Below are 16,656 nucleotides of genomic sequence, written 5' to 3' on the forward strand. Positions count from 1 at the left end.
TTTTCAATTTCGGTTTAGCTATGGAGGCAGTATTGGGTAATAGTCATTGATCTCGAGATTTACTTCCGTATATGTAATATATCGTAAAATAAAATAAAAAAATCCCAAACTTTATCACATGATTTCTCGGAGATGTTGTTCGAGCCTTGGAATCTACTTTCGCTTTTTGTTTATACAGGGACCACAAATGTATTTAGGCATTTAAGCCACACTCAAACAGATTAATTTCACGGCATTAGATAAGAGGGTATAAAACCAATTGGCAAGTTCACATAGGTGGACTATAGGGTAGCAACAGTATAATGCTATAGTGGAATAACCACATAGTTCATCAAATCAATAATGGACATATTACATTTATTGAATCTTAACAAGTAAGAAACTTGTGCTATTTTTCTTTAACATACAGAGTTGATATGCATGATTAGAGATTTTTTTTGACTCACTGTATGCTAATGATTTATCAGAAAATGAAACCTCATTTGCAAAGGTGGCAAGTCATCTGAAATGTGCCCAGGCTGGTAAATCTGCTTTTGTTTCATTCAAACGCACAAACAAACCAATGCACAGGGAAGCATCCTTAAATTGAAAGCACTTCCAAGCAGACAGCACAGAAAGCTTTATACATTTTCCCAGCAGTTTAATACATTGGATTACAGACCTACACAAAGCATGGTGTCATAATATTGTGCTTAGTATCCATAGAGACTCAGATGAAGAATGTTGTGGCAGGGAATCTGGCATCCAGGTCAAGCCACAATTCATATGCGTTTCTTTATTGCTTTGACTCACCAATATATTCCATACAACCCAAAAGCCTGAGGAACAGGGATAACTTTAACGTTCCTATGGCTGATGCTTTATTTAGCTCTTCGTATTTTTACCAGCTGTAGATTTATTTGGACATTCAGTTTGCACTCTGCCCCAAAAAGAAACCGATATCAATGGATTTTACATTTAACAAAAAATTAGAACCAAACACCAAGTAACACATTAAATTAAATGTGAAATGTTGAAGTAGAAAGACTGAATTTGCATTTTCTTGCAATCCAGTACCCCATTTAAAGGCATCTTGTATAATCTCTTAACATCCATAATGTATTCTATACTATAAAAGCCTACTACTTTTACAACTACAAATATACCATTGTCACTCAGTTTTGTCATTTTAAATTTATTAAAGTGAAAATGTTAAGTTAAAATAATTTGTAACACTTTACAATAAGGTATCATTTGTTAGCATTACTTAATTTATTAACTAACATGAACAAACAAAGATCAATACATTTATTACGCTATTTATTCATCTTTGTTAACTTCAGTTAATTAAAATACAGTCATTCATTGTTAGTTCATGTTAATTCACAGTGCATGAACTAATGTTAACAAACACAACTTGAGATTTTAATAATGCATTAGTAAAGGCTGAAATTAACATTAACTAAGATTTAACATTAACTAATGTTAATTAATGAACCTTATTGTAAAGTGTTACCAAATAGTTTTGCAAGTGTAGCACACTGTCACTGATATTTAACACAGTTCACTAATCATTTGTAAAAAAAAAAAAATAAAGATATATTTGCCTATTTTACAAATCACTTTACTATTATGGTAACAATTTACATTAATGTTCAATTCTCCTTTGTTAACATTAGGTAAATAAGCTAACATGAGCTAACAATAAAAAATTATCATTTTAAAACATTGATTAATCTTAAATAATTCTTATTAAATATTAAATCTTAATATTCTTTTCAACATTTACTAATGCATTACAAGTTAATTGTATTTAATGGACCTGAGCTGACATGAACTAGTTGTATTTTTAATGATGTTAACCAGATGAATAATAATAAACACTGTAGCAAATGTATTGCTCATTGTTTGTTTATGTTAATGTATTAACTGATGTTAACTGGGGGGACCTTATGGTAAAGTGTCATCATTATTATAAATATTGTTTTTCAGTATACTTTTGGCAATGTCGATTTTCATAATGGTGGATAGCTTATGTTTATGAGGGCAAAGAACAGGGAGGAGTCTTATTATTGTTTAGGTAAGTTAGGGTATTTCCAAAGGGATTGTTTTCTGCCAGATCAATGCCACAGTCTGTATAACCTCCCTAAATCAAATCCACCTAGTAACAATTTGTTTCAGTTTTGCTATTGGCTGCCTGTTATTTTGAAGGCTGGGCTTGTGTCGGTGGTGAGAGTGCATTTAAGGTTACTGGTCATTTACTTTTGATATTAACCGCTTTGGATCTGGTAGCTGAAGCATTCTCTTTTTGGTGTTTACATCTAAATCAACAAAAATGAGAGCAATCGTCACTTTCGCCCTATTCTGTGTGCTGTACATCACTGTACAAGCTAAAACATGTAAGTAGTTCATATTGAATATGTGAATAAATACTGTATCGTGTTGTTTATTGTGTTGTGTTACTCTGTTGGTTGTTTCTGATATACAAGAGATGTTTCCCACAGGAATTATCTAAGCACATAAATTAAAGTACTATGTATGTATCTGTCTATATAATAGTCAAATGATTTAATCAATATTTTGAAGTGATGTTTTTAGCATTAATTTGACATAGGTCTGTTTAGAAACAGTGCGTCATGTAACTCAAAGTGGTTTAATTTGTATTTAGGTCTATTGTATCGAAAATCCACAGTTTAAATACATTAACAGCCTCTATTTTATGGGCCTACAACAACAGTGACTAACATTGAGAAATATCATTTGTATGTTACCTACTGCTAAACAGAGTTATTTAAAATTTTTATTGATTGCATTACCTGTTTACTGCATGCAAGTAAGGCGAAATGATGCAAGTTGCGGGTTTTTTTGTTGTTGTTTTTTTTTGGAGAAAATACTTTCCTCATAGTTTCCTTTGTCCAGAGTCAAAAAGTTTGAAATACATTTTTATTTGGTGATTTGTTTATCATATTTTAAATATGTTACAGTAATATTTATTTCCATGTTATCTTTGTAAACTAATATTTTAAATTCTAATTTCAGCCAGTCCCAAGGTCCAGGTGTACAGCCATTTTCCTGGAGAGTATGGAAAGGAGAACACCCTAATCTGCCATGTGAGTGGCTTCCATCCTCCTGATATCACCATTGAACTGCTGAAGAATGGCGAGATTCTCCCTAATACCCAGCAGACTGACCTGGCCTTCGAAAAGGGCTGGCAGTTTCACCTCACCAAGAGCGTCAGCTTCACACCCGAGAAAGGACAAGATTACACCTGCAGAGTTCGACACATGAGCGACTCAAATAGCTATATTTGGGGTGAGTGTATGTGTATGTTTCTAGAAGATGCGTTGCGGTTTGACATTGCATGTTTATTGAACATCTCATGTTTTTTTCTGCAGAGCCCAACATGTAAAGCTAAAACAGTCAAAGCCGGACAAAGGACAGTAAGTATTACCTTGTTTATTATTAATGGAAAAATATAAGCAAATACCAAAAATGTATTTTCTACCATTAAAATGTGGCATTTCTGAATTGTAAAAATGAATAAAGGTGTGTTTTTTTCTTTTCATAGGTTAATTTCTGATGTTTTGGACTTTTCCCATTATCTACAGAAACCATAATATCCTGCTGTTCCAATTTTACAAACCTGATGTTGCTCAAGATGCACTATTCACACAAATTACTTTGTAACTTCCGTGATTCATCGATTTAAGCTTTTCCTTAAATTGACATTCTTTTTCTCCATAAGAGTAAGCATAATTTAACCAAAGTAGCTGCTACATGGTTTGGATCATTTTCTGGGTTCTTTTCACCGTTTCATTCCTTTGTGCATCTGTGTAAATTCTGCGTAGTACAACCGGTAGCAGTTAGGCGATTATATATGTAAAAACAATTGGCAATGTTTATGCCTAATTTGGGGACTTATTTTGTAATTAAATACAAATAATACAATAAATTCTCTCTTTTAAACAGTTAAGATTACTGCAAACAAGGTATTTAATGAGTATAAATGATTCAATTAGACACATTATTTCAGAGAAAATGTCATTTTAAGTGTGTAAAATAAAAATTTTGAAAACCTAATGGAACAGTTGTTTATTTGCTTCAAATAGTCTGTACTAATGCCTATACTTTGAAGTTAAATCAACATTATAGCGAGTTTTAGTTATTTGCCTACCCCTAAAACATGAATTTCTGCCTAGCAACTGAGCAACCAAAGACGGTGATTGGATAGAAAAAAAACAAGCTACAAATAATAGTTTCGCTTTCTAAGAGGCTATTTAAAAGGTAAAATCCTCAAGGTTTTTCTATATTTTGTCATATTTGTTTCATGGCCTGAAGTGCGTTTGGCAGAAGATACAAACAGTTTGTATCACGCGCCATTACAGTGTGTGCCGCGCGCTAAGATAAAGTCACATGACTTCCCGTAAAACCTGAGATGGTGACAAGCCTTGATCCTCAAGCGCATGAGCACAACTGACATCAAGTGGTCATACTAATAATTTGATAATGCCATGAAGCTGAAATGCTGTGAACCATACTGAAAATCACCAGCTTTTGTCATTTCAGAGACATTTTGTAAATAAAGATGTATATGTTTTAATATCTAAGTGAACTGATCTTTGTTGATGCACAGATTCTCTGAATGCACAGTCAAAATTAAAAAAATTATTTGTTTAGAGAATCATCTAGCCCTAGATAGAGTTTAAGGAAAAATAATTGCATTTCTGTGTCATTGTCTTACTAAAAGTAGCTATATTAAGACTGATAGTTTGACAATTTAACAATTTCTGTTTATTTGATAAGCTAGACCAGGGGTTTTCAACCTGTGGGGCGCGAGCATCAATTAATTCAGAGACATTGCCTTGAAGATTTATGAATACGAGCTTTCAATTCTTCAGCCATCCGCTAGGGGACAATCTAGTCATGTCAGAAATCCAACCACAGATTGGCATGTTGTTATCTCAGAAACAAGCTCAGCCATCACACTGAATCAGGTAAACTGGTTATATGTTTATGTTTCTTAATGCTACGCACTGGAAACGCAGCAAACAATATGTGAATGATGTTCGCACACTTTGGGCTCGCGGGTGGGTGGGGTGTTGGGGGGGGGGGGGGCGCGAGTGAAATTAGACAAACTTAGGGGGGCGCATGTCCTAAAAGGTTGAAAACCCCTGAGCTAGACTACCAGGCAGCAGCGGCTCGCCCATAGGGGGCGCCGACCTCCCTGCCAGTTTTTTATTTTTATTTATTTTTTTATTTAATAATAAGTTTTTAATAATCTCTCATTTTGAAAAATGATCTATGTTAATGACATGCTATTAATGGTTTTACTTTAGAATGTGTTTAGAACTCTCCAGAATGATATTTGCATTCACTTCATGTTGGTGTAGTAGTAGCCAATAGGCTGTCTTCCAGTTCGCTCAGCCCTACAGTGCTGGAATTTAAGCCAATGGTTCCCCTGTTGCTACGCAAAAACGTTTATATTTTGCCAATCATCGTCGTCGAATTTTATGGTTTGGGGGCTCTGAAAATATCGCCCGTAGTACCAAGATTAGAGCAGTGCACCTGCTGCGCAGGACATTTACCTTTTACCGTCGAGTAGCATTAATGTAAATAAAAAAAAAGAAATTCTTAATTCAGATATTTTTGTTTAAAAACATTTTTTGCAAATTTTACTCATTTTAAATTGTTAACTTTTAAGTTATTAATTAGATTAATTATTACTCAATTCTAATTTGTTAAATGTATTTAATAATATTGCTTGTAATCTGTTGCCACAATTTTGAGTGAATATAGGGTATTCATTTTTATGCTGTCATTCTGTTACTCACTCAGTCTCTCTCTCTCACTCACAGTCACACACCACGTTTCACACACATTTGCCATTAAAATCAAATCAAAATCAAATCACTTTTATTGTCACATCACCACAGCACGTGTGCCTTCGTGAGTGAAATTCTTGAGAGCGTGCTCCAGACACTGCAGAAACAATTTACATATAGACAATTTACATATAAACAATTTACATATAGGCATTACCATACATACGTACAGACTTATACAGATGACAATGTGTAATATACACATACATATACTCAGTACACATAGTGTACTATTAGACAGACATACAGTTACCGATACACATTATACACAGTATGTAGTACACATTCTACGTTATATACACACAGTAATATGCGAAGATGCAGCAGATTATATATAAACCGGGTGTGCAAATGTCATGGATGTGCATTGGATGGTATCCAGTGCTGGCAAAAAGATTGTTGTATTTGTGCAGTAGTGTACTGGTAGTCCAGTTTGAACTGTATTGGAATTAAAGTGCAGTGCGTGGTATATTGTAAAGTGGGAGTGTGCTGTAGGGTGTATTAGTTTTTACTGTTCATTAGCCTGATAGCCTGAGGAAAAAAGCTATCCCTCAGTCGGCTAGTGATCTCAATAGGAATGTAACTGTATGTTTGCTTTGCTTTTTTTGTTTCGAAGTTCTGAGCTGGATTACTGTGTTTCATACTAGTTAAAATGTTAAAATAATTTTTCTTCTCATACTTGGTGCTCTTCAAGAATGTTGTCCCACCCTTTCTTTGAGAGCCTTCTCTCTTTCTCGAGTATCAACACAGACTGTTATCCATTATCCAATTTGTCTACAGTGAACTTTAAAGATATGTATTCTACAGCTGGGGATTGATTAAAGAACTAGATTGTTGTATTTCCTATAATAATTTATCGTTATGCGTTTGCACTTTTTCTATCTGGACACGGAGCATAATAAACATGCAACTTGTTAATTATCATTACCTGTGAAACTGTTGATTTCTACATGGCAGTTCAAATAATATTTTCTTTTTAGACCATTGGTATTGACTGGTTTGAGTTATTTTATTGGTATAAGCAAGGGACATGGGTGGCCTAAAATGCACCAGAATGCAGGAAATCACATCTATGAAATTAAAAATTTTCCAGACCCCCCGCACAAACAGCCCCACCTAAAATATTTTTCACCAGCCGCCACTGCTACCAGGCCTACTTAATTTTCACCGACTCATTGAATTGAAGTCTTTTAAGATTCTCTGGTCTCTCTATGGTACATTGCAGAGATGTAAATGAACTCTGTGAGAAGGATTCAGACACTCAAAACATCTTTAGGCTACAGAGAAAGTATCAATCACATAACTGTATCAGTTTTGATACAACCGTATCATTGTATCAAAAGTATCTTTCACATATCAATTGCTTTTTTAGATTTTGTTTACCAGTATGTATAGGCTACTTATTTTACTGTCAATTGTTATATATTAAATTAATAGCTAATACAAATGTATAATAAAATATTTTATTTAATTTTTTAAGTTAGTTATTAAATTAGTAAATGATACAAGGATGTAATAATAATAAATATCATCATCATTAAGTATATAATGTATTAATTATTTGCCAAAGTTAATTGCTTGACTTTTGTTTTGTTGTATGGGTCTTTCTCATATGCTGCCTTGTATTAGTCAAATTATTTAGAGGAAGTAGGTGGAGTTTGGGAATTTCCGTGTTGTAGCAAGAGTTGTCAACACAAGAGAGCACTGTAGAGTCATACATCCGAAAGGAATGAAACATCGCAATCTAGTCCAACTTTACACACCTGTACCGTCAAGACAAGCGAATCATGTCAGGTAAAATAAACACGTCGACTTTCCTCTTCGACGTCCCGCCGGTGCTGATGGGGTCTTTCTGTAGACTGATGGACAGCGGGGTCGACGGTCTGGGATGGAGAGCTTTAGGTAAAAAACAAAACGCACTTTACCGTCAAAACTTTGTAAGACCGTTACTTGTAAGTATGAGGTTCAGCTATGACCATCTTATCAATTACTCTGTATTTCTTGTATGTGGCAATGTGTCAGTGTTAAATAGCCGCTGGAAAATGCTGTTCAAGCTTTTTTTGAACGATTGAGTATTAGCTGGAAATTATAATTGGTCGAAACTGGTAATTAGTTGGTACTGCCAGAGCAAGATGGTCATTAACTAGTCATTATTTAGTCCAAGATGGTCTACCACCAACAAACCAGATTCTAGTTGGTTGAGTCCACCAAAGGTTGGTTTTCAAACTAATGATCATCTTTAACCAGCTAGAAACCCAGACAGCTTAAGCCTTTTTTTTCCCTTCCAAATGTGTTCTTCATCACCGTTTTATTCCTCACAGCTACTCTCATCCTTCCCAGTCAGCTGGAAGTGAGATGCATTGAAATGTACGTGGCTGCTGGAAAAAGTCCGAGCCAAGAGCTCATGTGGTTGTGGGCCCAGCAGAATAAAACCGTAGGAGATCTGCTGAAGGTGCTGGATGAGATGGGTCACACTCGAGCCAGGAGTCTTTTCCAGTCACAAGGTAACATCTTCATTGTAAAACTCTAATTCTGGTTGTTATGTTTCCCTTTGCAAAAATGTACAGCACCGTGCCAACTTTTGGTTATGCAAAAATAGCTACTACAGTTATTGTAGACAGTAATTTACTAAATAAAAATAATTTTAAAAGTCTGAAAATTATAATTTACATCTAATTTATTGTTTTGTTAGTAGTGATAACTACGTAACTAATATATTGGCGGAAACTATTGTGGGGGTTGTTTACATTTTACTGCCTCCTTTTAGTTTCCTCTTTTAAGTCATAGAAGCTACAGTATCTATAACATACAGCATTATTATAAAGTATATTTAAATTTAAAGAGGAACCTGGCAAACCTAAATATGAAGTGAACTGTAGTTAAGCAAAACAAAACGTGATTTAAATAACCACAGGTGTGCTTGTAAACCGCAGTGCTGTTCTATCAATCGTATCACCAGCAAAGCCACAATTCATCGGTACACAACATATAATGAAACTGCTAGTGATATTGCTATGAAACCACTGTATAACAAACCTTAATCAAACATATTTAATTATTTTCTAGACTCCTGCATGCTGAAGTCAAGCTCGCCCCCTCTCTTTGCTCAGGTAATGTCTTTTTTGATGCTGTTATAAACCTGCAGATTTTTAAAGCAGATGCTGGTCAGATGCTTGACTTTATTCTGGTTTAGGTGTGTTAGAATACAAAAAGAATGTGCACTCACTAACTCAGCATTTTACTTATTTAGTCACATTATGTTTATATATTATGTTTTCACATTCACCCTGTATGTTGTATTTTTAATTTTTCAATTAGTATCTGCCAAACACTGAGGGATCCCGTCAAATCTCACCTCTTAATCCAGAGTCTGTGTCTGTTAAAGGTAATTTGTACAAGTGCATTTAAAATGACCTTCATTGTGTATGTGTTAGCATTATTGTACATGTAGCTGTAATTCTAGATATTAGGTAGAAAGTTTCATTTCTACTTTGAGTGGTTTCATAAGGATATGAGATTAAACTTTATTTGTCCATCTCAGGTGAAAAACAGAAGTATTTCATCACATATTCTGATGTCATAGAGGGAACAAGACATTTCCACCAGGACTTAAAAATCGGAGCAAGTTCGTTCGCCGAGGTCTACTGCGGAAAATGGGGAAACAGGTCTTTTGCCGTGAAAGTTTTTAAGCAGGTCATAATCTATTAATATCTCAAAAACATTACACAAATCATCTTTTTGCAAATTGTGCAGAGCAAGTAGTATTGACTTAATTTTCACATACCTTTTTTTTTTTTTAACATTAATCGGTCATTCGAATTTACCATTATAATACAGTTTTTTTTCTATTATTATTATTATAAATGAATAATAAAATAATATAATAAAAATACAAGACCATAATAAAATAGTTTACAATATAAGGACATTATAAATATTATTATTACTACATTAATCTGCCATTCTATTATTTTATTTTTATTTTTTTCTGTTCTATTATATATTAATAATAAAACAATATAATAAAAGACCATTATGAAATAGTTTATTATTTTTATTATTATATTTATCTTCTATTCTATTGTATGTTTTTTTGTTCTGGCAATGTTTATTTTCTGGCAATTGTTCTATATTATTAATAATAATAATAATAATAATTATTATTATTATAAAATAATACAAGAACATGATGATAATAATAATGTACTAATTATTTAATTGCTGGAAATTATTTTACTATAGAAAATGGGGAAACAGATCTTTTGCTGTGAAAGTTTTTCTACTGGTCCTAACTAATTAATATCTGATTTCACATACATATGCTGTTTTGAAAAACACTGATCGCATTTTTTATTATTTTAACAGGAAAACAAAGCTAATTGGAAGGCATTGTGGGAAAAATTCACCAAAGAATTTGAAGTTCTACAACTGTAGGTTCAGTAAATGGTTGCTTGATCATATTGATCAATATATTGATCATATAATATAATTTTTTCATGAATCTAATTTTTGTCTGCTTAGCTACCAGCATCCTAATATCTTGGAGTTATGGGGCAGCTTTTCAGAAGCAGATCGCTTCTGTTTAGTTTATCCATACCTTCATAACGGTTCACTGTTCCACAGGCTTCATGAGGTAAATCATCCACCAGCAAACTGTAACATGTTTCTTCATCAGCAGTCTAAAGTTTAAGCTTTCATTGCGTTTACTATTCTTATCGCAGGAAGTTCAGAGGCCTCTATCATGGCAGGAAAGGCTGAACATCATCAAAGGCACCGCAAAGGCAGTCCACCATCTACACACTGCACAACCATGCATGGTTATTTGTGGAAACATTACAAGGTGCCAGTGTGAAGCCATATCTACAGCTTCTAGATGCCCAGTGAAGATGTTGCATTGAAATAAGCTTGTTTTGTGTTGTGTTCACAGTTCAAACATACTCTTGGATGAGCACCTGCAGCCCAAATTATCAGATTTTGGATTAGCTCGTCTCAGACCGTACTCTGTCGACCAGAGCTGCACTATAGTCTTGGATACAGCCTCTCATAGCAACCTTGGTTATCTCCCAGAAGAGTACATCCGTGATGGCAAGCTGTCAGTCAAACTTGACGTGTACAGCCTTGGCATGGTGAGCGCAGCATCCTGTTTAAAAAATGATATTCCGGAGCCAGGTACAATTTGTACAAATAAAGATTTATGTCTGAAAACTGGCCATTAAAATTTATTTCTCATTTATTACTGGCCTGTCATTACTGGCCCAACATAATTCAGCATTTTTTCTTACATTTCTTTTAAATGTTCTTTTTATACTTGTAGGTTATATTAGAGACATGTACTGGACAGAAGGTGAAACAAGAGTCAGGAAAAAGCCTGTTTTTGGTAAGAAGAATCTACTTAGAAAAAATGTTACTTGTCAAAACAATATAGGCATATTACTTTAAAGTGGTCATATGAATAAAAGGAATTTTACAAATTTCTGACCCTAACTTGAGCACCAAATCAGCATATAAGAATGACTGACAGATCATGTGACACTGAAGTAATGATCACAAAAATAAGTGACATTTTAAAATATATAAAAATGAAAATTATTATTACTACTTGTTTTAAATTGTAATGTTATTTAATTATCATTTATATTTTGTGTAATTGAATTATTTAATGATTTTTTTACATACTTTATGAATACATTGTTTTTTTTTTTAATACTTTACATTACATTAAATTCTGTCATTAATTACTCACCCTCATGTTGTTCAAACCCGTGAGACCTTTGTTCATCTTCAGAGCAAATATTTAAGATATTTCTGATAAAACCAGAGAGCTTTCTGACCCTGCATAGACAGCAACACAACTACCATGTTAAAGGCCCAGAAAGGCAGTAAGGACTAGGGATGGGTACCGAAACTCGGTATTAAATCGGTCTCGGGGCTAAATTATGAAAGACCGGAGTATCGATAAGCTCTGACGTTATCGGTACTTCTGTCGGTATTGGAGAAATTAAGAAAACACACATACATTTATTGTTGCTCTCTCTCTCTCTCTCTCTCTCTCTCTCTCTCTCTCTATATATATATATATATATATATATATATATATGTCGCCAGCTGTTTTTATGTGCAATAATATTCAAACATTTGTCTATGATGCATTTTTGCTATGCGCAATTCAGAAGCCAGATCGCGCTCACGCGGAGGAGCTTCAGCACACGCAACATGAAAGTCCTGTTTAATTATGATAGAAGAGAGAACCAACTATTCAAACATCTGCTCACACTTTAGGCCTGTGGCTGTTATATTAAGCAAAGTATTTTTTTTTTTTTTTTCGATTTTGGCTTCCAAGGATTATAGCCGCATTTCTTCTAGCACAACTCCCTTCCCTTCATAGCGGCGCGGATTCGTTCCTCCCAACCAAAACTTAACATCTGAATCAGCTCAATCAGTGATTGTTATAAAATGCCGTCTTTACTGTTGCTACATTGCAGGACATATTTGATAGTAAAACGTTGAAAGTACAATCTGCACAAGTGATGCTGTTCCCCAGGCTGAAATGTGTGTGTGTGCGCGCGTGTGTCTGCGCGGCGGCGTGCTCCAAAACGGACAAGCAAAGTACATTTTGAGCTTCGGGCGCGTCGAAATAACACACAAAAATATGCCAAAAAATACATATATTTTTATAAGTAATAAGTAATAATGTGTCAAAATGGCCGGTTATGAGAGTCTTCACTTTTATGTTTTAAGTGGATGAGAACAGTTGGGAGAAAATCCGATGTGTGTCAGTATATTGTCTTAAAGTGTCAGACTGGAGCGTGAGCCATCAATGTTAATCAAAGAACAAAATGCAAAGAGAAAATCACCCACAGCTCTTAATCTGAACAACGTTATTGCTTTAATAAACATAAATCTATCAGTACATACAGTGAAAACTATGCAGTGCTCATTTACATTTGATTACTTTTGTAACTATTACTTACCTGAACATTAATATTAGTAGACCTTCGTGGAAAAATGAAAGCACTGTTTATTTCATTTCGTTTGTGTGTTTGTTTTATTGTATTTGTCAGTTTGTTTTACTTTGTTTCTTTGTTCATGTTGTTACTGTATCTTATCTTATGTATATAAAACACTAAAAATACCTGCACACTGGTGCATTTACAAATGGATGAAGTGCAGGCATTTTTAGTGTTTTATATACATAATATACTGTAAGAATATGAACAAAGAAACAAAGTGAAACAAAAAGTACCGATAAGAATACCGTTAAAGTACCGGATCGATAAGCAGTATCGGTAAGAGTAGTAATACCGTTAAAACCTTAACGATACCCATCCCTAGTAAGGACATCATTAAAATAGCCGTGGTACTCTCGTGAACGCATGTTAAAGATTGGCACGGAAGAGAAGAAATTGTTAAATAAAGTCATTATTTTTGCTTTCTTTGTGCACAAAAAGTATTCTCGTGGCTTCATAACCAGTGTTGTCACATGGACTATTTTAATAATGTCTTTACTACCTTTCTGGGTCTTGAATGTGGTAGTTGCATTGCTGTCTATGCAGGGTCAGAAAGCTCTCAGATTTAATCAAAAATATCTTAATTTGTGTTCTGAAGATGAACGAAAGTCTTATGGGTTTGGAACGACATGAGGGTGAGTAATTAATGACAGAATTTTCATGTTTGGGTGAACTATCCCTGGAATAGAATTTATAACAGAACTTTGCCTTTCACTGACTAATGCCATTGCATTTCTTTAGAGAGATGTACTGCATTCAGAGTTTGAGGAAAAAAGCTCTGTGGATGCCTGTCTGCAGTTTTTAGATCCCAAAGTTGAGCACTGGCCTGCTGCGGTGGCGCTTTGTCTGCTCCGAATTGGATTAGAGTGCACAGGCAGCAAAATGCGAGTCAGGCCGAGCATGGAAATGGTTAGTAAATATTCTCATTTATGCAAACATGTACACACATAAACTTATATAAACTTTATTTTATTCCTCTTCAGGTGCTTCAGAGACTAAGCCAACTTCTTCCCATGCCTACATCACCTGAGGACCAGCCGCACACTCTAGATGATACAGTCCCTCTTCAGCAGCCATACAGTGGCCAGAGTCCACGTCTAAGCTTCCCAATTGAAGATGATGAAATGTACAGCCCACTGGAGGAACCGCAGCCTCACAGAGTTCGCAATCTGGCAGAACCGTGTGAGTGCAGCCAGTCTGAGGTCACTTTCTTGAGTGTTGGAGATCCCAACTTGTCGCATTCTCTCAGGGACCGTCTTCAGGAAAATGACAGAGTGGTTTCAGCATCACAGAGTTTGCAGTCAGACTCTGCAGCTCACCTGGACTTATATGGGAGCTGGCCTGTGGAGTGCAGCTGTAGCGCTGGAACCGAAGCGCAGGGGTGTGAGGACTGCTGTGCCAATGGATTCAGTCATTCTGTTTTATATGTAACTCTAGGCAAGTACAGTCAAGGGAGCATTCACAGAGAAATCTGTCTAGGAAGTGTTGTTGAACTACTTTGTCAGTACAAACTAAATTGCCCACGCAGGTTCAGAATTAATATCCATTGTTTTTCTTTTTCAGATGATGATGCCCAGCCCTCTCAGAATGGCATCACAAATCCAGCAAAAGAGAAAATGAGGAATAAAATTAATCTGTACAACCAGGGATTAATACAAACCGAAGAACTCCTTTCACTAAAGTCAGAGTGATTCAGCAAGCTTGGATATCTTGGATATCACAAAAAAATAAACTCAGGGATTTTAATCAGCAGTGGGGAGTGTTGGAGGTCATTTTGTTTGAACGTTTGTTTGTTTGTGCTGCTTTTAAAAATATTTGAAGATATTTTAACAGTATTTCTATATTTATCTGCTTGTAAATATATAACTTATTCCCAAACTGAGTTTTTAACATTAAAAAGATAAAAGGTGGATGTGGGGATGCAACAAAAATTATTAAAAATATTAACCACAATATATTTTACGCAGACCTGCAACTACTGTCACTTTGGAGGACATAATAGTTAATTTAGCCTGTTACTTCTTTGTAATTCATTAAAGCAATTATTTTTTTAAAAAGTAAAGACGATCTCACACCTGTCCTGTTGAAGCTACAATCAAATGCTTTTTCACACAGTCTCTAGAACAAAATGTGACATCAGCATAAATTTGGTTTATCTGTGACCTTGTAAACTTGTATTAGTGGTGGCTAATATCATGTATAAAATGAACAGTCTACAAAAAATGCTTGTAAATCGCTTGTTATTCTATATTATCATCAAATTCAATCTTTTTCTTCACTTGTTTTCATTAAATTAATACTGGTTTTGTATTTATTTTTTTGGCGTATTAGTGGTTGGCCTAATTAATCTGACTTTACGCAGCTCAGTTGTTTAGTGAAAAAAGCTTTTGTTGTGAATAACTTTATCAATATTAAACAAAATTTTAAATAAATTTGCACCTTTTATCAAACTAGTGTACTTTAATGTTTTACCAGGAAATTTGTTTTGAAATTTTGAACTTTTTCATACAAAATGGCAAAAAGTCACACTTGTGGAGTTCCCGGTCAAAAAATAACCGGTTTACAGAAATTGCTTAAAAATCTCCCATTATGCTACATTATCACCAAATATTGGATTGTCTTTTTGTCAAGTTGTATTTTTTCATTTAGGACTGGATTTGTGTTTATTTTTTGGTCATATGCCCCATTAATCTGATGCAGCTCAGTTTTTGAAGGAAAAAAGTGTTTTTTTATGTGCATAAATTTGTCAATATTAAAGGCAAGTTGAAAAATATTTGCACTAGTGAGCTTCAGTCTTTAAACAGGAAGTTAATGCTTTTGAAATGCTTTTATTTCGTGCAAAAATGCACAAATACACAATTGTGGTGTTCCCTGTCAAAAATGACCGACATACAAAAAATTGCTTATTATCACCAAATATTGGATTAAATAATTTTTCCGATTTTCTATGCTTCCTCTAATCAGAAGAGCATAGAAAAGTTTATGAAAGTGTCACTCCACAATATAATAGCAAAATATATAAATATGTATAGTATTCCTAAGGAAAGGATATGGACCAGAAGACATTGCAATTACTACATGATATTTAAACAGACTTAAAGAAGTTCCAGATCTATACTTGTGCTCTTATCATTTTCAGTTATTTTGCCTTTAATGTAAATAAACCTGTGCAAACAATATACTTGCTCTTGTGAAATTATTTTAAGGTTAATTACATTTACTTACAAATTCATCACCATCATGTTGATATGCTATGTTACTATAAAACTCTTCCGACAAACATGCCTTCTAATATCTTCAATTGATGCATATAATTAAATAAATTAAACTTTACAGAGACCTTTATTTTGGAAATATTTGATTGGAACAGTTGACAAGTCGGCGTATTATAGTCTAAACAGTGTTGCCAGATTGGGCGGGTTGCCGCCCAATTGGGCTTGTTTTGATCGGCTTGGACCGGAGAATAACGCATTGGGCGGGTTGACAAAATTTGGGCTGCTTTAAAAAAATTAAAACCCGCCCAAGCTGCTTTTTTCTTCGCTTTTATCTTTAATCATATTATTTGAATATGTTCAAACTCAAAGTATCACAGTAAAATAACGTGTAGCGCAGTCATCAACTCATTTTTCCATAGCCTAACGCAACCCTAATTGGTTCAGTTTAACAGAGACTTGTCAATCAATTTAGCATCTTTTATGTTGGTGAGATGTGATGAATCTTGAGTGACGGGGTTTTGGCGCTATAAAGGGCAAGATTTAAATTTCATTCATTCATTTTATTTAAGTGAT

General features: G+C 34.4%; 2 protein-coding genes across 2 annotated transcripts; both read left to right on the forward strand.

The window, feature by feature from the left end:
- Positions 1-2,071: 2,071 nt before the first annotated feature.
- Positions 2,072-4,059, forward strand: LOC306858390 (beta-2-microglobulin). The gene is made up of 4 exons (XM_079398909.1): positions 2,072-2,378; positions 3,019-3,291; positions 3,375-3,419; positions 3,548-4,059. Exons 1-3 carry the CDS (start codon positions 2,315-2,317, stop codon positions 3,386-3,388), a joined length of 351 nt encoding a protein of 116 aa, XP_079255035.1. The 5' UTR covers positions 2,072-2,314; the 3' UTR covers positions 3,389-3,419; positions 3,548-4,059.
- A 3,477-nt stretch (positions 4,060-7,536) lies between these two features.
- irak3 (interleukin-1 receptor-associated kinase 3) lies at positions 7,537-14,782 on the forward strand. Its single transcript, XM_079398719.1, has 13 exons — positions 7,537-7,763; positions 8,183-8,365; positions 8,928-8,971; positions 9,180-9,246; positions 9,403-9,554; positions 10,227-10,291; positions 10,383-10,494; positions 10,583-10,701; positions 10,789-10,987; positions 11,176-11,238; positions 13,610-13,777; positions 13,852-14,305; positions 14,432-14,782. The coding sequence occupies exons 1-13, from the start codon at positions 7,649-7,651 to the stop codon at positions 14,557-14,559; spliced, it is 1,869 nt and encodes a 622-aa protein (XP_079254845.1). The 5' UTR covers positions 7,537-7,648; the 3' UTR covers positions 14,560-14,782.
- The last annotated feature ends 1,874 nt before the right edge of the window (positions 14,783-16,656 follow it).

The sequence above is a fragment of the Barbus barbus genome (assembly GCF_936440315.1).
Source record: "Barbus barbus genome assembly, chromosome: 39".
NCBI classification, from domain to species: Eukaryota; Metazoa; Chordata; class Actinopteri; order Cypriniformes; family Cyprinidae; genus Barbus; species Barbus barbus.

Bases quoted from the DNA above. Each gene is read 5' to 3' on its own strand.
- LOC306858390 (XM_079398909.1), top strand. From the start codon at position 2,315: ATGAGAGCAATCGTCACTTTCGCCCTATTCTGTGTGCTGTACATCACT. The intron at 2,379-3,018 runs GTAAGTAGTTCA...TTCTAATTTCAG, and splicing joins CACTGTACAAGCTAAAACAT to CCAGTCCCAAGGTCCAGGTG.
- irak3 (XM_079398719.1), top strand. From the start codon at position 7,649: ATGTCAGGTAAAATAAACACGTCGACTTTCCTCTTCGACGTCCCGCCG. The intron at 8,366-8,927 runs GTAACATCTTCA...ATTATTTTCTAG, and splicing joins GAGTCTTTTCCAGTCACAAG to ACTCCTGCATGCTGAAGTCA. The intron at 10,702-10,788 runs GTGCCAGTGTGA...TTGTGTTCACAG, and splicing joins ATTTGTGGAAACATTACAAG to TTCAAACATACTCTTGGATG.